A 22,463-nucleotide genomic window follows, 5' to 3' on the forward strand; every position below is an offset into this window, starting at 1 on the left:
TTATTTTTAGACAAATGTCCTTGAAAAAACCCAATGCGGGAAAACCAGTGCAACAGAGGAGGATTTTATTAATCAGCTATTCTTGAGTACAACCGGGTGCCAAAATAGCTTACCCAACAGAGATAAATTCTCTTGCACCTCCCCTAGACTCAGCGTCAAACTTGCTGGCCTCGCATAGCTCCCAGACCCTCTACGTTAGCTCTTGCCTCTCTGCATCAACACTAGGCCTCTCTGTGTCACCCACGCAGGCCCTCCAGTGATTGCGCAGTCCTACTGCGTCTGCATCTGCCTCTCTGATCTCTGTGTTGATCTTCTGGTGCTATTTTTGCCTCTCCGTTCCATACTCGCTACCTCATGCTACAATCCAGACCTTTAGTTTGAATTTCTCAGCAAACCCCGCTCCAAAAATCAAACTAACTGGTCTCCCTCAGTATATTTCCAACTGACCCTCAAGCCTTCTCTTATACTTTTCCTGTTGATGAATCAACGGCCAAGATTAAGTCCCTAATCAACGACTAAGATTAAAATAGACTTGTTCTTCGTCTCTTAGAAGCTTCTCATCCTTATCTTTATTAATACCCATTAATATTTTTATTTTCCTAAGTTTAGACTTAGGAACTCATTAAAAATATTAATTATTTTAATAGCTTTTCATCCGAACGGAATTTTCCAAAACGATTTCTGGGTCTCGGAAATCTCATGCTCTTTAGTCTCTCCACCAATTTTCATGGCTAGAGCGCATCCGATGCTACCCCAAATCAACACTAGCGGCCACATCTCTTCTCAGAAATAAGCTACCATCACCCGAGCTAGTCTTATTTCCATTCTGTTTGTAAACATATTTCAATATTTGATATTAACGAAATGAAGTGTTATTTCAGCTGCATCTATGTATTTATGGTTATATCTGTAATTTGTTGCGTTCCTGTTTATATCCGGATCATAAAAAATATGGTTAGTTATTTACATTAATATATAGATTTATAAATGTATTATATTCAATTATATTCAATTTTTACCTTAATATATAGATTTATATATGTATTATATTCAATTTTTACCTTAATATATAGATTTATATATGTATTAGAAATTATATATGTTAGAAAATTAAAATATAAAAGATATTTTTAATAATCTATATAGATTAGATTTTGTTGAACATCATCGAACTTGATTTTATCTTCACAATTTTTTGTTGAATTTCATTGGAGCCGAATTTGAACAAGAACACAAACCGACTATGGCTACCAGGTTTTTGACTTGTGACTTTGGGCTTACAATGGTTGTGAAATATGCTACAAAAATATGTATGTAACCCTGCGGACATGAGGGGTAACAATTCCAAATCCGGAGGAATCAAATTAAATTTCAATAGCGCTACTCTAACTTCTATAGATAATTCCCAAATTTGAATGGACAATATTCACTTAAGAAATGGATGATTAACCAAGCTATATACAGCCTCAATATTGTTTGAAAAATAGGGTATATCCACACACTTACAATAACCACTCACAAACAAATCAAAGATTGGTACATTGGTGTTTATGTAGTTAAAACCCTCAAGGAGGGCCCATAGCCCTAGTCAACATGGTTAGGGAGGCAATATATTAATGCAAAAATAGAATAGATTACATGAACACTTCCCATAAATGATCATTAGAAAATGACATTCCACACTCTTTCAAGTTTAAATAGACATCATGGACGAGTTAGATCTGAATCCATGGATCAAGTATCATTGGTATGAAGAAGAAGTTGAACCATTAGATCACTTTATGTCTACAATGTAATTGTAACTGTCAAATTAGTTGAACTTAACTAACTCCTAAGTGTCTAAATATCCTAACAAAGATAAGATTAGATGAAATGATATCACTATTAATGTCCACAGAAAACCAAAAGAATAGGTCAATGAGGCTAGAGAATCCAACTAGTCACAAGCATAATGTGGAACATTTTCATGCCAATCAGTGACATTTTTCATCACAGAATAATTAAAATAATATTTTTTGTTACAAGGTAGATCACAGTTAAGAAACACGGTTGCCATAGTTCATAGATTTCCTACCCTCATGGAATCCAGCCGACATGCATATGTATAAATCATCTCCTCCTATAACACTTAACAATTATGTTGGAGCATTAGAGAAAGTAATTCCATATTATGAATTTGCTTAAATGATAGTACATAATCATACCAGCAAGGAACCTTGTACACCAGCATCAGCAAGACTGCTGAAGAATGCTATGACTGTGATCTGTGCCAAAATCAAACTGCACAGACATGGAAACAAACGTCAGGAAATTAAAATACGGAAGATGAAAACTAGTATATAAGCTTATGATCTAGCCTCTCTGTGAGAATTTCCAGGACACAATAGAAAAATGAAAATTAAATATTGAAGAGATCTGATTGACAACAAATATTATTATATTCAGAATGAAAAGTAGACGAAGTCTTCCCCATCAGGGAGAGAGTTAAAATGGAAATGAGACCAACAGTTTAGTTTTCGGATTTCATTACAGACAAGAAGCAAATCAATGGTCTATTTCCTCCTTGGCACAACATTCGTGTCATCCATTTTCTTCTTCAGTGTTCACTGTTTGCATATCCGGTCTTTTGTGGATAATGATACTTATGTGACAAGAAACATACTGTGTGCACAGGTAGGTAGGATAAGTTTGAATTGTTACTAAAATGCAGGCTTAGTTAGCAATGTCATGCCTATTATTAAGAGACATTCTTCTTCTAATAAAGAAACATTTTTTAATTCTAGCTACAAAGATTGGACTTACTCTGGGAAATGCTTTCTCTAGAGACTAGGTTACTCAGGTAATTACCAGATATTACAACATTTCATCCTTGAAAACCTACATATGAATCTGAATTTAATAATTATTCTTCCCGACACCCACTTCTATTTTGTTTTGCTCTTCCTCCTTATACAAAAGTTGTGGTATGTTTTGAAGACATCAACGTGACCAGCAATCGGACAATCATGGCTTCCCTTCAAATTTAAATTTTGAATTCATATGGTGTAGGCAAATATATCCTTCCCTTCTACCAAAGTATGTCATTTTTAGAATTTGTTGACTACTTTGTGCTTTCATTTTCATCAATTATTTTCCTAGTGTTTGCCTTTGTCACATATTTTTCTTGTACATTCAAGATCTATTCAAGAATGACCACTTAGACCAAGCAGAATTTTGAGTGTCCCTCTTCTTTACTAGATAGGCTATCTACGACTTGATTTTCCTTACCTTTCTTGTAAAGGATCTCGGAATCAAAGACTTGGATCTTACTAGCCCATTGTTGATCCAAAATGGATCTGAACAAGATAAATGGTTGTAAGACTCAATACCTAAATGCAAATTTAACAATTATTGAAAGTAATGGAAAAGAAAATGTAGCAATAAAGAAAATAAATGAAAGAAACTGAAAAAAAGAATTAAAGGTGTTGACCACTACGTGTCAACTACCCATAGCAGTACCCCCCCTTTTTCGCAAAAGGGATAGCGCTTAATCGACATGTCCGTGCCATTCGACAGTCATCGTCAACCCGATCATGTTATGTTGTGAACCCAGTTTGCATGTGTAACTTGTAAATAATCTTAGCAGATCTGAGTCATGTATGTAACTTGCCTAGGTAAACCTTATTTTCTAGTGATAATCTACGTTCCGGAAGGTTTTTTGTCTCACCGATCCATGATCGGTAGAGTTTTCCTTCAGCCTAACCCCAAAGCCGGAATGAAGTTTGTCATTAGAATCTTAGGGGAATCCTAGTGTGTTGATCTGCTCTAAGTTGCACGAAACGGGGAAACGGAAACGAGTTTCCGAAACGGGAAGCGATACGAAACGCGACCTCCCTAAATTTTGGAAACGGGGAAACGCGAATATATATATATATATATATATTAAAAATATTTAAAAATTATTAATATATATATGTGCAATCATAAAGCATTAATGATACATTTACATTATATGATTATAATTTATTACATTTAAACATTAAGATTAAATTTACATCACATTTACTCATGAGTCATGAATAATCACATAATGAAAATAAAAATATAGGAACTGGAAAATCCAAAATCAGCCTTTATTTATATTAGTATATGAGGCTGCAAGTACAATAAAGACTATAAGGCTGCAAGAACTATAGAGACAAGTCACAAAAGACTAATCCTCATCATAACAATCCTCATCAAAAATAGAAGCAGCAGAATGCTCAACAATGGATGGTGGTGCTGAAGAAGATGATGCACCAATTCCACTTCCAAAATCGTCCTCAATATTCAGGGCAGCAAGAGAGAGATCCAAATAGGTTTCTAGAACATCCTGGAAACCCTAAAAAAAATTTAAAACAAATTAAAAAATAAAAAATAAAAAACCACTGTTTTTTTGGGGAAACGTGGCCCGTACGGCCTGGAAACGCGTTTCTGGCCGTACGGCCACGTTTCCGTTTCGGGAAACGTGGCCGTACGGCCGGAAATGCGTTTCCAGGCCGTATGGTATGGGGAAACGCGTTTCGTTTCGTTTCCCCAGGGGAAACGACCCCTAGGGCCACGTTTCCTGCAACTTAGGATCTGCTAGATTATATTTGTGTCGCGGAACTGGGTGGTCTATGAGGGTCTATGTCAAATGGGTTTTCCCCCTTGAGATGTAAAATTGTAAAAGTTATGATGTAAAGTGTCTTGAGGGTTAGAAAATGTTTTATCCCCTCATAAGTCCTAAGTCCTATGTCCTAGGTGATTTTTCCAAAGGCTAAGTTCGAGGATCCAAAAAAAAATTAATAATAATAATAATAAATAATAAAATAATAAAATTAAATTAAAAAAATAATAATAATAAGAATAAATAAAAATTTGAAAAATAAAATAAAATAATAATAAGTCAAAGTTTTGAGTAAATAAATGCAGAATTTCAATTTTTTAATAGATTAAAATGCATTTAAAAATTCGACAGATGAGATTAAAAGGGATTTTGATCCTCATCAACAATCGAAATCATTTTGACATGAATCACTTGAACTAGCCGTTGGGAAATTTTCCTTTAAATAAGGTGTCAGGGGTCATTTGAGATCATATTGGATCTGAGAGTCTGGTGCTAAAGAAAGCTCTCTTGTAGTCATTTTTTGTGCAATAAAGAAAGACTTTGGGGTTAAAATCTCGCTGGTGTTACTCTTCTGGAAATGCTGTAAGATGATTTATTTTTTTGCATAATTTTATTTTCAGCCATTGATAATAGCTTGATAAAGATTGATTCAGGCACCGGTATCTTGTCTGATCTCTGGGGTTTGAATGTTAGTTTAATTTCTGAAATATAATGGCAGGTATCTCCATTTGATCTAAATTTCACTATTGTTTTCTCCCTCTATGTTAATGGTTGATTTTAAGTTGTGCAGGAAATCTTAGTTTTGAGTTTACCGGGCGTTAGGGGAAGTTCTCGGCTGAACCAGCCAACTCCCGGATTGCATTTTCTGAAAGAGCCCAGCTAGTTTTAATTCCGGGCTTATCATTTGAAATTTTCTTATGAATGCAAGAAGGGTTTTCTGAAGTATCTCACATTAAGTTTAAAATTCTAAAAATATTATTGTGGATTATTGACAAATCTGGCTGCTTAAGAGTCGAAAATCTGTAAATATTGTAAATTTTTAACTGATTTTAGGGTTTTCAGTTTTGTTTCTAGCACATTTTACTTATGGGTTTTCCATTTTTGCCATTGCAGGTTGCAGGTATAGATTTTAAAAGTTCTTCAAGATTTTCCATCAGGAAATCAAGGTTTCCATTATGCAATCTGAAGCAGGAAGGGTTTAAAGGTCTCAGTTTCTCTACCGCTCAAAGATTTTTTATTTTATTTTCTGACAGAAAAGCTCAAATTTTTATATGTTGTCTGTATCAGCAAACCTTTCTGCTGCTCATACCAGCGTCCCTCACTCTGTCAAACGCAACCTTCCTTATGCTGCCCAGCAAACCCATGTTGCCTGTCTCTCTGCGTCCCTCATAAGCCACCTGCGTTCGCTTTTATCCAAGCTGCCTCACGCAGCTCCAAACGCGTTTTCTCTCCCCATTCTCACGCAGCTCCCTTCCCTTCATCACTGTTCCATTCCACTCCATTTCAGTATTAACTCTCCTTGCTGCCCACGTTGCTGTGGCTTCATCGCAGCTTCACGCTGCCTCTTCCACGTTCAACCTGCAATTAATATTTTCCTCACACTGCGTTTCACTCCTACGCAGCCTCTGTCTGCCCGTCGAGTTGCCTTCTCCTCACTCATTTCTCACGCGCCGTTTGCCTGATTTCTATCCGATCCCTTCCTCGTTGCTTCTCCATTTGCCCTCATCCTTCATGTGTTCAATCTTTTGTTCTGCTCTGCCCGCTAACAGTCCATCGAAGCCTCAATTTCTCATCCCTGTCCACGCCGCTGCCCACAGTCTTCCATTTCCAGCAGCTATTGCTTCACGCTGCCTCATCCCCTCCGCCATCCAGTTGCTCAGTCTCCTCACGCAGTGGTCGTCCTGCATACAAAGTGAAATACGACTTCTTTTGGTTTATTTGTATAGTTAGGGTTGGTCATATGTGTGTTTTAATTTTTCATTTGTGTTTTTCATTACATCCGTTCACGTATATATTTCCCTAGGATTCAAGTCGGTGTATTTTTATTTCTTTATATAGTTAGCATAATTAATTTTTAGAATTAAATTTTAGTTTAGAATAAAATTTTAGTTAGATTTATTTTATTTTAAGTTTTGTTATTTTAATTTTAAATCTAGAATTTTATATCATTAAAAAAAAATAATAATAATAAATAAATAAATAAAAGAATATAAAAATCATAAAAAGTTTTAGATTTTCATTTTTTGTTTTTAGGATTTAAATTTTTTTAATAATTTTCAATTTCCTTTAGTTTAGATTTAAATTAGTTATGCTTAGAATTTTATAAAAAAATATATAAAAGATTAAAAAAAAATTACAAAAAAAGACTAATTTAAAATCGGAAATTCCTTTTAAAGTCATTTTTCTGTTGTGGTATAGCTAAATGCACTTAAATGTTTATTTAAAGTTAGCTATGTGAAAGTGGTAATTGGTCAGCATTTAAATTTTATGATCATTTAAAGCATTTAATTTTTCTTGAAGTTTAATTGCTGGATCATCGTTAAAGCAATTGTGAATTTACTGGATATCTTGCATTGCTTGGGTTTGATGATAAATGATTGTTTTACAAGGTTCATATTTTCTGCAACATCTAATAAATAATCATTTAATCATTAACTCCATAAGGCACTGGTTCATTAATTCCTAAAATCAATCAAGTGCTAAATCGGCTTGTTGTGTCTCCCAACCCAACTGGTCCACAGTTGGTCTTCCTTCATCCCATAGGGCCTACCCCCCTTAGCCTCGGGAGACGGCTTAAACAGAGAGATCGGGGATCAGAGTGACAGCCCCTAGTCTGAGCATTGTCGTGACAATCTGTGTGACAACAAAAGGTAAAGGGGAAAAAAGAAAGTAGGAGAGGAAGGAAAAAGAGAGAGGAATGAGAAATGAAAGGTCAATCCCTTGGTCTTCCCATTAACACTCTATCTATAATATATCTTCTTGTAACCTGACACTCAAAAAGGCTTTTTCTCTTTTTCCCTGGCCAATAGAGGAGAATGTAGTGGAGCCATAGACTACATTGTAGCCTGAGATTGCCAAAATAAGACTGAGACACCATTCGGAGTTTGGATTTCCAAGGTAAATACTGTCTCTATGAGATAAAAATTCTCAATGGCTATGTTAATCTTCTGTGTATGAGTTACATAAGCTTTTACTTATAATTAAATTTCTTCCTGTAATTTTATTAATGGTCTCAAGAGGAATTCCTATGAGTTTTCATTCAGAAGTTAGGTTATCCATACATCCTATGTGAATGCAACAAACGTGAATTTATCTTCATCCATTTCACATTGAATTGGAAATCCATGGCTGTGGGCCATATGCATCACTGTGGACTGTATGCATCTTTTAGGTGAGGTCTCACTGTCTGGCAGTGCGTGGTAATCTCTCCCTTGACTCTGCATTGAAGGATTTCCTGTAGACAGAAATTGAAATACTAAATTAATCACTGACCTTTAATTCTCATTTTCCAACGAATTGTTGGCACTGTCCATGGCTGAGGTGACATACCATTATAATAATTGTGGGCACTTTGTTTATCGTTCCACTCTCATTACCTGTTGGATCATTCATAGATATACATACATATACTTTCTTGCTCGGTTATACTGCATTCTAAAGCACCAATGGTCAATGTGAGGCCAATCCAAGAAACATCCAGTATCCCTATTACCCCTCTTCCAACACAGGTACTCCAAAACTTTTGACCACACCAATTGTAAGCCCAAATGTGTGCAAGTGATCGCCCTATAAGGCCATGTGGGATGTGTTTTGTAAAAATGTCTCCTGATGGTGGACAGTCATGGCCGGGTTTTTTAGCTTCTTCATGGTGCTTGTTTTAGGCATTGCTGAAATTCCCTTGGTGTGGGGTAACCCCCTGCCTTGATGGGCATTCTTATGTCTTGGGGTGGTAATCAGGCATCATGAAAGTGGACATACTAGGACTCATGAAATATGGGAGCACTTATTGTTTAGCCCTGTAAAGGTGATTGCTTATTATACTCTTCCCCTCATTTTCCGTTTATTTTGACACCTCTTTTGTTCCCCACATGGACTACCTCCCTATGTATGCACACCTCTTTGGCCATGGCAATCATTTCTCATAGAAGTCTCACAGTTCATGAAGTATTTGCACTGCCCAAGGCAAAGTCCCACATCTTCCAAGGCAATGAAAGGCTCTATTACAGCCTCCAAATTAAGAGCAATCAGCTCCAAGTCAAAAGCATTGAAAATGCCTTCTTCAAATTTCCTTTTCCAGCTTCAGGATACCTTCTAGAGGGGCCGACTTCATCTTTGGGGCAGTCATGAAGTCAAAAAGAAGCATTGTGGTGCATGTGTTGAGCAAGCAAGATACCAAAGCAAGTCAAAGATACTCCATTGGATCAAGATCAACCTAAAAGAAAGAAAGTTCAAGCCTTAAATCAAACAACAAGCAAGCATTTGAATCAAAAGAGAGAAGTCATCGACCTTTTACTCAGTGTTGGAGCAAAGTCAAGTCAAATTTGAGGAAGGTTGAGGCAAATAAGGAGGTTGTTGAGGTCTCCATGCATTTCCAAAATTATTTCAGGTCAAATCAAGCAAGACTCCAAGTGGATGTTGTACTCTAAAGCCACATTGGCCCTTCTTTTTGTCAAATCGAACCTCCTTTGTTGGGACGTCTCACATCTTTAAGGGTTTTTAAGTAATGTAAAATTGAAATTTTGTAATTTGACTTAGTCTCCAAGCCTATTATGGATGACAAGTCACCCTTTTTTGGGAGTAAAAGGAGGATAGATGTTGAGAGCCTCATCACATAGCTCTCCCTCAGCGAATCGTTGTGCATTGTTGAGATCATTTGCTATAATGTGAATTATTTTCATGAAAGCTTTGGTGTTCATCTTGGAGTTTCTCTTTCTTCGTTGAGATCAAATATTCAAATATTTTTCTAAGGAAAATTGTGGATAACTAAAGACTACTACCAAGCTAATCACATTGATACATTTGAAGGGCATCTTTGTCACTTGGAGAGAGACATGTAGGGTTTTTACTAAAACACCTCTCTTGTTGGTGTAATGTAAGATTTATTTCTGCTTGTTGGGCCATGCCCTACTGCTCCTCATCAAGGGTTTCAATTTATTTTGCATCATTGTTGATCTATAGGATGAAAGCCTTTTCCCCAAGTGGAATCCCTTCTACTAGGGTGGTTTCATAAGTTGTTCTTAATTCGGCTTGAGGTGATTTGACTTCTAGGGTTCCACCTCTAAGCCCAAATCCACAAGCATTGATCAACTAACTTAAGAGGGGCATCAATTTGATCCCATAGCCCTAGTGGAAATAAGGAACAATTTTTATTCCAACAATCAACCATCCTTTTTCCAAAATTTCTGCAATTGTACTTTTATTTTTATTATTCAAAAAGCCCTAAAATAGAAAAATTTAAAATCCAAAAAACATTAAAAATAAGCATAAAAAAACTGAATCGATGAATCTCTTTATGATATTGTCTAGAATTGGTTTGATCGATTACTTTGTGAATCTAGATTTGTTTTCTTCAAATTTGTTTCTCATTAGACATCCAAGAAGTTAGCAGCCCTATTACCACAAAATTTAGCAAGCCTTGGAGGGAGAAACCCTAGAAAACAAATAGCTAGACTAAGTGTTAACAATGGGACAATGGCCCACTGTCAACATAGCTAAGGTCCCCTACTCTTTACAGACTTTCAATGATGGGAGGAGTCTCGGTAACGAGAGATCACTTAAAATGGATATGCTAAGTATATGGCATAGAGTGATCAAGCTAGATCTCACTCAAGAGAGAGTTTAAATAATGGTACAAGGCTTCAAAGAAGCAAAACTCTCTCAAAGAAATGCTCAAGAAAAGAAGGCTCAAGACCTAGGGCTTCAAGATTTTTCGATGGTGATAGATATTCACGAGGTCAAGGCCCAAGAGAGAAGGATTCTTGAGATATAATTCAACAAGTAGTAAGCTCATACAACCTTCAAGAAAGTCCTCAAGTTGAGCGAAAAAAGAAACTAGGGTTTCCCTCTTAGAGCAACACCTAGGGCAAGAGATTTTATGGATGAAATTTGAGTGGATGCCCACCAAATTGATAGGTTAAGTAGCCTAGACCTATCTCTTGATGTTTAGGCTCTAAAATCCCCAAAAATCCTCTTCCCTAAAATTTCGTCCCAAGCCCTAGATTTTCACCCTAGCCTTTAGAGGATCGAATTTCAAGAGGAAAATTTATGGATAAAAGGTAAGAATGAACACCAAGGACTTGGATTAGTGCCTTTTCCTTTGGAAATATGGAGTCAAGGATGTGATAGATAAGCCAAATTTTCTGCTAAGGAGGCCGAAATGTGATGCCCTAGGTATCATAATTCCAACATTTACCCACTCAATGATAAATGGATTTTGATGGAGAGTTAAAAACTTCCTCCACTAGGAACATTCATTACATGTTATACAATGATTAACATATGCAATTCTCAACTAGATAGCTTTCAAAATCAATTTTTGACAAATTAGGGCACAAATTAGCATAATCTAGAAGCAATAATTCCATACATTAGACAATTTCAAAATGAAAATATTCAATAATAGGCGCTTACAAGATAACATGTAGTATATCCATTCATTCATCAAAGAAATATCTCCAAAGACAATCCAAAATAGATTCCAAATATCAAAGTGCATTCCAAGAATCTCCAACAAGTGAGAATACACAAGGAAAAAGTGTGAGTTTCTCCCAAGAGGTCGAATTCCAAATGTGATGATGATGAGAGACTCAAATGAGGTCTCCTCTATTTATACATTTATAATGAATGCTAATTTAGCCTAAAATCCCCTTTTAGTTCTCAAATGATGGGCAAAAACTAATTGAGGTTACAAGCCAACCTCATAGCCAATGTAAAAACATAAGAAAACACCCACAAGAGGGTCGAAACGACAACATCATCCATGCATGGGCCTCCTGGAGGCTTGCATTGAGTTCTCTTGGTGCCAAGTTGAGTGAAGAGGGCTACAAAAAATCATCCTCTAGGGGTTGGCCCCTAGATCTCTATGGAAATCATCATTTGGAACCCAATTTTGTGTTTAGGGCACAAAATGAGTCTCATGGGTCTCCGGGTGATGGAATAGGCTGGTTCTACTCCAACGTTGAGGGCTAAGAGAATAGTGCTAGCCATCCCATGTCTCAAAGTGTGATACAAACCTCATATGGACCTTGCATCAGCGACCAACCATGTGTACACTACTTAGCCGGTTGGGGCATGTTGGTCCAAATGCATCATCTCGTGAATAATATGTGGGCAAAGCGTAGACTGCTGGGGTGTTGTAGGTGCCCATGGAATGGAATGATGGTTGGAAAGTGATAGGAGTCTCATGGCTCTCAACGCTTCACTTGTAGAGTGTCATATGCTCCTCTAGTGGACTTAAGCCCCAGTTAAGCTGCCCATCCCATGATAAAAACCACCTACCAATCACACATAATGTATAGTGTTGCATCTTCACCATTAGGTACAATTAATCATTAGTGCATCTAAGTGAACCAAGCTCGTTAGTCAAGGGAGAATTAAGACTTTATATGGGGCTTCTCTTCCAAATTTGGGGCTTTGATCTCATAATATTGTTACCTGTCAGGGTAGGAGTGGCTAATAAATGATCCTATTAGGTGTTCCCAACCCCAAGGGGAAATACATGTCCCTGGTACATCCTTCAATCAATAGGTGGCATCTGAATAATAATAAAATGGATGGGGGTAAAGGGGGTCTCAGATCCAAATGCCATGGGCTAAGGGTTAGCAATAACAAGGAATCCCACTTATTAGGTATATAGATGTGAGGAGGGAGCAATCATGGATGCATGAGTTACCCCAACCTTTGTTTTTACCCCTCTTTAATTGCCTTTTGCTTTTTCTTGATTTTTCTTTGTATCACTGATTGAAGCTCCAACAAATGAGAGCATGCTATGTATGATGTAAATGCAGTTATTACCCCCTTAAAGGTGGGGAAATTCATCGCCCACCAGGGGTTGGGACATGCATGGGTTCCTTTAATGATGTGATGGGGCAACTATTAGCCCTAGGAACTAGGGTGATGGCCCAAATGATAAGGAGTAGAGCTCATGCTCGGTTTTTTTCCACGTCATATATTGAATGCCCTGATCATCTTTTGCATTTTATGATTTTCTTTTTCTTTTGTTTTTTGCTTGTGGCCATGATATGCTTTTAACTTTCTTTTAGTTGCATCAACCTCCGGGGCAACATTTCCAAACCCCACCCAGATATGTGGACAATGGGGCGCGGAGTGGGGGGTGTGTGTTAGTGCCTTGTGGACCCACTAATAATGTGGACCTAGAGAAGGGAAATGGTGGAATAAGGCTCGTAATGTGTGGAGGAGAGTGAAAAGTATGGAACGGGAAAATGGGACCACATTACCAAAATCGGTGTTTCCCATGTAGTGCCCTTCCTAAAGCCATAGGCCAATAAGGGAGATCCCACGGGACTAGGATTGAAAATTAACCCCCATTTAAGGTGAGGGAACAAAACCACGGTCAAGGCCCTTCCTTCCAAGTCATTCAATAATCCATGCCCAAGATGCCCAAATGAAAAACAAACATAAGCACCCAATTGCATAATGAAAAACATACCTTTTGGGTCGGATTGCCCACCATCTAACATATTCTCTTGATAAATGGGTGAGGAAACATACAATTGATGCAGGGAACAAAGATAAAGGGCACATCACATCGGTTACAAGGTGGCTATCAATGGTTGTTAGTTGTTGGCTGGAAGAAAATGAATAGGAGAAAAGTTCTCCTAGGGGTACCCACTTTTGGTGGGTAACAAGCCCTTTTTATTTTTCATATAAATCTGATCTATCATCTTTGTTGAGGGTTTTAAAAGGTGATTTTAGCAATCTTATTTTTATGTTTAACATTTACAGCTTAAGAATTGGTGAAATCCCTTACCTTGGGATTTCTGAAAGGTTGATTCTAACCCTTCTAAGTTTTTACCCCAAGTAGCACTTCTTAAGTATTTTAATTGAAAATTACTCATTTTTGGAGGTGTTTTCAACATTCCTAACAGTTGTAACAGGTTTTGGGACACTTTCATTTTTCAGCCCTTGTGAATTAGACTCCTAAAACTGAATAACAATTTCCAGATTTGAATAATTTCCTGAGGACTTAGTGTTTTGAAGTCCTAGTAGTTGTATTTTGTTCATATTACATTATACTAACGTCTCCAACTCATAGCTATAAGTTTTCATATCACCTTTAGGCTTGTGGGAGGTGCCAAATGGGTCTTTGCTTGTTGATTTCTATAGAATTGCAGTTTTCTAGATGTATAACAGCAAGGTAAATCATCATTTCTAGCCCCAAGCCAAAGATAAGATTCAAAGTCTCAACCCCACCATTGGTAAAAGCCTTCACACTCAATTTTGGCACTTCTCTTAAAGTTACTTCATTCATAAATTGAGCATTTATTTTGCTGGTCTATGATCTCTGCGGTAAACATCATATATCAGATTATATATCTTAGTTCTATTTAACTCCTCACATTCACCATTTGAGTGTTTGTAGGAATTGGTCATCCTCAGACTTTTGGTGAAGCTTGTGTAGTTTGGGATACCCCCTATGGCATTCTGGGAGTTGGCTAAAAGTGAGAGGAGAGTGCATTGAGGTGACAATGGGTGCATCTCCTATGTGCTTACCATTTTGCATCTGGGTTGAACCTTACCAACCCTGTTAATCTGAGCGGTAACAGTCCTCACTCCAAAGTATTGCCTCTTAAATAGATATTGGAGGGTCCAATTGTGAAGTGGAAAACACAAATTCTCTTTAACTACTCTTTCTTTCAATTATTTAGCATATGGGATTCAAGTCAACTTGGCATATTTTTGCCTTCAATACATATGGATTAGTGTGGTTGTAATATCCCTTTTCAGGGATATCCCTCAAACACAAGCAAACTCCAACTAGAGATGGACTGTGAGGGCGTTTACCAGATATGTTGCCTCTGAAAGGAGGACGAGATCTGGAGGGTCCCTGGCCCTTTCCAGACTCTGTCTAAGAGTATAGGAGAAAAACACACAAGTGGTATAGTAGCCGGGAAGCTCAAAGAGATAAAAATAACAGTAGTGCAACATAAAATAATGTATACATGGAATATAAGCAGATACTCAAGAAATGCAGAGAGAAATGCTAAGCCATTTTATTATACTGAGTAATGGAAAGAGTACAAGAGGTGATCAGAAAGATAGCACCTCGACTTGTACAAGGCAAATGAAGAAATACACTCAGAATGGTAAGGAAATGGCCTCTCTCTGAACTGCGTCCAAGCTGCCGGAGAACTGTTGTGTTGCTGCTACTGCTGGAATCAAGTGAGGATTTGGGGTTGTTCCCCTCCTCAGAAAATGCTGAAACTCTGGAATCAGCCTTTGCTCAATAAACCCAAAAAATCCCAGAAAGCTTTTCTAAAATCGTTGACCCCCGAAAATCACCCCCTTGAGGATCTACGCTATTCCTCAAGGCTTTGCGCTGCCACTGAAGAGAATCCTCCAAAACTCTGCCCAAGACTCTGCCAAAATCCTCCAATATGCAAGGGCTGATCCCTTGCTCAATCTCCAAGCTCAAATCCTCCACATAAACCCAATCCGAAGCTCCTACCAAAAGAGACTGTGTCCTCCTCTCTCAAGACTGCGCAGTCATCAAAATGCTCAGCTCCTCCTCAACTCCAACAATCAATCCTCCTACAAAAGAATGATGAAATTACCTTGCCCGAGCAGGCACTCGAAGTCCCCCGGGGCTAAGGGTGAGATCTCCGAATGGAGACACTCGATACACTAAACAGTGCTGCAAACAGGCTAAACAGCCAGCGTGCTCTAAGTCGAAGTGACTAGCTCAAATGCAATATAATCCAATGCCAAAATGAGGAGGCTCCTCTCTCCTTTATAGCATTGGCCTCTCTCAAAACCCTAAGGCCCACCTCCTCCAACGTAGCCTCTCTCTTGCCACGTGCTCCTATCCATCTGCGCAGTCCCTCCAAGTGTTTACGTGGGCCCCCTTCTCTATGTGGTCCTTTGGCCCCCTTGGCTTCCCTTTTAAGTTACAACGTTGTGCTACTAGGGAGTGACTTTATTCAAAAAGTGAGTTATCTCCCCCTTTCCTCACCTTTTTATTTATAAATAATTATAGAAGGCAAAATTGAGCAAAATCGAATATTCCAATTAGCCATGGCTAATTAGGAATATTACAGTCTCCCCTGGCAAAATGTTGCTTGTCCTCAAGCAACTGAAGTGATGGATGCTGCAAAATCTTCTCACTCTCCCAAGTGGCATCCTCATCCGGTAAATTCTTCCACCTCACCAAGAATTCCTGGACCGTCCTGCTCTGTAGTTGCCTCTCCCTGGTATCAATAATAGCCTCTGGCTGCAACACCAAATGCCCCTCATCATCCGTGGGTGGTAGCTCATCTGTCACTGTCACCTACTACCCCAATGCCTTCTTCAGGCATGATACATGAAAAACGTTATGAATCTTGCTGCCTTGGGGCAGCTCCAACTCATATGCGACCTGTCCAATCCTGCGTATCACCCTGTATGGCCCATAAAAGCGGGGCTTGAGCTTCTCAGCTCCCTTCTACTTCAGTGACGACTGTCGGTATGGCTGTAATCGTAGGTAGACCAAGTCCCCTACCTCAAACTGTCTCTCCACCCGACCCCTGTCAGCATACAGCTTCTGCTGGTTCTGCGTTGTAGCCATATTATCCTTGAGAGCTCAGAGAATATTCTAACTCTCTTGGATCGAAATCTTGGCTCTCGAAGCCTTGCTAGCACCAAACATCACGTCAGCAAAAGATAAAGGATGATATCCATACAAAGCATAGAATGGTGACATACCAATGGACATGTGATGTGTAGTGTTGTAGCAGTACTCCCCCAGATGCAGCCACTTCAGCCATGCTCGCTGCTGCCCACTGACATAGTTACACAAGTAGCCCTCCAGCCACTTGTTAACTATCTCTGTCTGCCCGTCCGTCTGTGGGTGATAACTGGTACTCGGTGTCAACTCTGTCCCTACCAACCGGAAAAGCTCCTGCCAAAACCCGCCCATGAAATGGCTGTCCTTGTCACTGATGATGGTCTTAGGAAGACCATGTAGCCTGAAGACCTCTCTGAAGAACAGCTCGGCCACCTGCGTTGCTGTGTAGTGTGCAGATATGGCGAAAAAATGTGCGTACTTTGTCAGTCGATCAACAACGACAAAGATACAATCCTTGCCTTGTACCATGGGCAACCCTGTGATGAATTCCATCGAAATACACTCCCATTTCCCCTTCGGAATGGGAAGAGGCTGCAATAATCCTGCGGGATGGCTCATCTCCCCCTTGTTCCTCTGGCAAATATCGCACTCCCGGATATGCTGGAGTACGTCCTCCTTGAGGCCCTTCCATGAGAACCTCTCTCTAATGGCCCTATAGGTTTTGGTAAACCCCTGATGGCCGGCCAATGGTGAATCATGTGATGCCTGAAGTATCTTCTTCTTGAGCTGAGATCCCTCAATCAAGAACATCCGGTCCTTGTAGTAGATAATCTCATCGACCACCCTGTACCTGTCATCCGCCACCTGCCCATCCAGAACCTCACATGCAAATCTGTCCTTGGAGTACTCTACTAAGAGTCGAGCCCTCCAGTCTGTGTCCAAGCTCATAAGAGACAACGTGGCTGGTCTACGTGAAAGGGCATCTGCTACCACATTGTTCTTACCCTTGACATACTCAATGTCGAAGTCATACGCTTGGATCTTACTGATCCACTTCTGCTGCCTCTCCTGTCGCTGTTTCTGCTCCAAAAAGAACCTGAGGTCGTTGTGATCAGTCCTAAGTTTAGGCTTAAGCACCCATTAAAAATAATTAGTTATTTTAATAAAACTGTCTCCGGGTGGAATTTCCCAAAACGATTATGGGTATTGTGGAATACATGTGTCCTAGACTCTCTACAAATTTTGAGGCTAAGAGCACATCCAATGCTACCAAAAATCAACACTCCCTCTTAGCGAGGAATGTGCTCTAGTAATGCAACCTGCTGAAGCATTACCCTTCTCTGTAACATCTCCCTCTGTGTTGTTGATGTCTGATATTGTTGCCCACCAACTACTGCAGAAATGTTGCATCTGTACTGTTGCTAACGCTGCCACTGTCAACACTACATCCATACTACAACTCCCTCTCAAATTTTGCATTCGTGGTGCTGTTGGCACTGCCATTGCCAACATTGCATCTTCACTGCAACCTTCTCCAACTGCTATTGCTACCGCATCAGCAACAGAAAAGCATCCAAAATTACTGCACAGGTGTTCAGCGTGATGCACCTGTTGTTGGAGTTCTGACTGCTGCCAGTCTCTGCGCTGACCCTCTAAAGCCTTTGCACTGCTGCTAACTCTGTTGTGTGCCAACTGCATTGCTGCCAACTCTGCTCTTCGCTGCTCAATCTATGGCGTTCCTAGCCATTGCAACTATCACTCCGATACTCCTCTGCATCAACTGACCCGGTCCATCCTGCTACTACTAATATGGGCTCCCGTAGCAAGGTATTGATCCAAAAGGTGGACTCCTCAAGGATCCTGCCCATTTGCAATTCTTTCGAACTACAATTCTATATCACCCAACCTTTGTGCGATCATGGCAAACTCCTCCTCGATTTGTGCGGATGCAGCCTTTGGATCATGCTTTTCGTCCTTGTCCTTCTTCTTGAGAGGACACTGTGTAGCGTAGTGACCAAGTTCACCACACCGGAAGCACTTGATCTTCGAAACATCTCTCTTCTTCCACTGCTTTTGTTGTCCCTTAGATGTGAGGGTTGCATTCTCATCCTCCTCCTTAGGCTTCTTCCCACTGTTGTCGCTGATACTATCAAGTTTTCACTTGGCTAAGTCTCTCCTCATCTCTTCTTGCTGAAGCGCGGCCCACATTCCTTCCCAATCTGGCAATTTCTCCCTGCCCAAGATGCTCTGGACAAATACTTACCACTCCTCTGAAATTGAGTTCAGGGCCAGCCTCACCATCTCAGTAGGCTAAGGTGTAGACCCCACAACTGCCAACTCGTCTCGAGGTTTCGTGAAGCTTCATAAGGAAGGGATCAATGCGTTCCCCCTTCTGCATCTACGTGGATCTCATCTTCTACTCCAATTACATCTTCCACTGCTCAGAAGATCCCTTATATAGCGTGGACAAGGCATCCCACATCTCCTTGGTAATCCCTTTGCCTGAGACGTGACATACTACACGATCCTTCACTCTATCTAGGATCATCTGCTTAGCCTTCGCCATTTCTCCCTTGTACTTTTTGAGCAGATCCAGACCCGCAGGCTCAACTACCACACTGTCGACGTAGATCTTGAGAAAATGTTCATCCAGAAAACTGTGCCACACTAGAAAACTGCCTCTTCGTTGAAGTTGCTGCGCTGCTCTCTCTGACACTGGCAAACTTCGATATGGAAGGCTTACCTCTCTGTCGATTCACTCAGAGAGAGACCTTCCTCGAAAAGCTTTGCCCTCCTGGTCTAAACTGCACAATCCCTCTAGGAATTCGATTTGCTGCCTATGCAACACTTCGACCCTCAGCGTTGGGTTCTTCCGGCTCTACTCTCTTGCTTCACCTGCATCTCTGATACCATGTGAAAATTCGATTACCCGAATCACCGCTGTAGCAACTGATTAAGTTCCTTCTATTTGTTAATTACCGAACAAATTAGTCACTGTTTCCTACATTAAACACCGAAACTAATACACTACAATCTTCACCAATTAAATTATAAGCGGAAACAAGAAATTAAGCAAGAAAGAAATACACAACACATTACACCGTTGTTTTTGGACAAAAGTCCCTGGAAAAACCCAATGCGAGAAAATCAGTGTGCCAGCTAAGGGTTTTATTATTATGCAATAGTAATTCTGAGTACAATTCGTTGGATGCCCAACTAGCTATCCGATATGGAGAGAAATTAGGCAAAACAAATAGTGAGATGATCTCACCCTTGTCACTAGAAGAACCGGCTCTGATCTCGTTAGAAATGAACCTATGCATCAACCTCTGCGTAGAACTGCGTCAACCCCACCCAGTCTCTGCGTCACCTCTACTGGGACTGTGCTGCCCCTCATTCTGATCCTCTGCTGGTTGGAAACTTCAGCTCTCACCCTCCCAGTCTCACACCCCAGCTCCCGACTTCTGAAACTCGATTTCCTCAATAGGAATTCGATCTCCCTCTCAGGTTCTGCGCTGCCACAGCGTAGGTCTGCGTGGCCCAACATCAGCCTCTTTGGACGTCGTTCTGCTCTCTCTGCCTTATACTCTCCATCCTAGGAAAAAATTCCCTCGAGATACTATCTCTGTCCCTCACTGCAAAAGATCACTTCGAATTCCTCTTCTGACAACAAATGTGTTTCAGAAATTCGATCTTTTGATCTCCACTCGATGTGTTTTCCAAATGCCCATCAAGCCTCCTCTTATAATCCTTTTGTTGAGAACCAACGGCCCAAATTAGATCCTAATCAATGGCTCAGATCATTTTGGCTTGATCCTTGTCTTCTTCTAGAAGTTTATCCCACAGTTAGATTAATACCCTTTAATTATTTTAATTTCCTAAGTTTAGACTTAGGCACCCATTAAAAATAATTAATTATTTTAATAAAACTATCTCTGAGTGGAATTTCCCAAAACGATTTCTAGGTATTGTGGAATCAATGTGTCCTAGCCTCCCTGCAAATTTTGAGGCTAAGAGCACATCCGATGCTACCAGAAATCAACACGTACAAGGAATGAAATGAAATGCAAGAAAGTAAATGGAACACACACAGAGAAACATACAAGAAATTACAATAATATGGTGGAAACCCAACTTTTATTAATAAATGAAATAACAAAATACTGTAGAATACCAACTGGATAGAATGGTGGTAGCTATCTCTAAATAGAGAGAGATGCGGCTACACACATTCTCAAAAGCTATCATAATGAGGCTCAAAGGCCCTTTTTAACATAAAAAACAATGAGAAACCCCTAAACATCCAAAAACATAACTCTACGAGATGAAACACAAAACAATTTGTGGGCCCGATGGGATTAGTTGGTACATCAACTTCCTTGGGTTTTAACTTTGCATACAATCTCTGATTAGCGTAGTTAGTAGACCATTGGAAAGGTCTAGTTGAGAAGTACATATTTTAAATGTTCCCAAGCTATGCCTACAACTATCACCTAGGTCGCTTCCATGTTAGAAAAACATCGTTTATGGCCTCAGAAGTTTAGGACCCAAAAAACTATAAAAAAAAAATTCAAGATGGAGAAATGTGTTTTGAGTCAGTGGAATAGTTGGGTGGCTACAGATATCCACCTAGATTTGTCTTTCCCCCACCCCTCTCTAGGAAGCAATGGTCTCCATTGCGTTAAGTGCCCCCATTAGATGGGGAAACTTCTGCTGAATTTGGCCTTCAGTAAGCCACTTGCCTTGGTGAAGAAGTTGTCCTACTTTCACAACTCGATAGAGTTGTATGTGTTGTTCGCGGGTATCCTTTGTCCTGGTCTCCATAATTATATCCACGGTAGTCATTTCAATGCAGTCAGGACTAAGTTCTATTGGGGGCAGTTGCTCCGCTGCCTCTGAGGTGTCCAACAAAGGTGGAGAATATGGTCGAAGAAGCTCCACGTTAAATATTGGGTGCAAGCCAAGGAAGGAGGGGAAACTCAATTCAAAAGAATTTTCACCCACAGCCTTTGTGACGGTTTAAGGCCCTGCTACCCACCAAAATGGGTAACCCTATAGGAGAAAACTTTTCTCCTATTTTTGACAGCTCGTCGGCCAACCACATAGCCATCAACCCCTGAAAGCACCACTACCTGATGATATGCCATTTTATCTCCGCCACTTGCATCAACCATATGCTTCTCACCCATCTGGCATGATCACGTGGATGAAGGTGGGCTTCCTCTCATCATTTTACAATCGAGTGCTTATGCTTGTTTGTATTTGGGCATTTGATATGCATTATGGGGTGATATGGAAGAAGGATGGGTTTTGACCATGATCTTGTTATGTCGCCTTAAATGGGGGGGTTAATCTTCGATCCTAGTCCAATGGGACCTCCCTTAATACCCCAATGGTTATAGGAAGGGCACTACTTGGGAAGCTCTGATTGAGATAGCGTAGTTCCATCTATCCCTATGTCATACTTAACACTTTTTATCATACATTACAAGCCCTTATCTCACATCCATTCTTCGGTTTCAACTGACCATTGGTTCTTTGGGATTTGGCGCCCTTACATCCTCATACCTAGGTAGGGCTTGGAAACATTGTCCTAGGAGGTTGACATAGCTAAAAGAAATAGAAAGAGTATATCATGGCCACAACAGAACTAAAGGATATACATTTTAGCACATGGGAAAAAGCTTAGCATGATCTCTACCTCACTTATTATGGCCATCACCTGGTTCTTAAGCACATATTGCTCCATTACATCATAAAAAGGAACCCTTGAAAGTCCCAACCCTGATGAGAAATAAACTGACTCATCATTAAAGTGTAATACAATTGTTATATCATTCAAAGCAAGCTCTAAACCTTGAGCTATGACCAATAATACAAACAAAACTCAAGAAAAAGTAAAAGGCACACAAGAGGAGTGGAAAAGCAAACAACAAGTTTAACTCATGCATCCACAATTACTCCCTCCTCACATCTATGCACTTAGGGTGTGGATCTTTCATCAACCCGTCCCTTTGACCATGGCACATGGCCATGAATCCTTATCCCCTTTGT

The 22,463-nt window shown here is 39.8% G+C and overlaps 1 protein-coding gene across 1 annotated transcript in view; it reads right to left on the reverse strand.

The window, feature by feature from the left end:
• LOC149219092 (uncharacterized) overlaps nt 1-22,463 on the reverse strand; it is a 259,733-nt gene that overhangs the window by 217,488 nt on the left and 19,782 nt on the right. The window contains 1 exon segment of the mRNA XM_089384255.1: nt 2,205-2,280. Within this exon segment, the coding sequence (XP_089240381.1) occupies nt 2,205-2,280 (76 nt within the window).

The sequence above is a fragment of the Pinus tabuliformis genome, chromosome Q (assembly GCF_031772625.1).
Source record: "Pinus tabuliformis cultivar Carrire ecotype Pingquan chromosome Q, CPIR1, whole genome shotgun sequence".
Taxonomy (NCBI): domain Eukaryota; kingdom Viridiplantae; phylum Streptophyta; class Pinopsida; order Pinales; family Pinaceae; genus Pinus; species Pinus tabuliformis.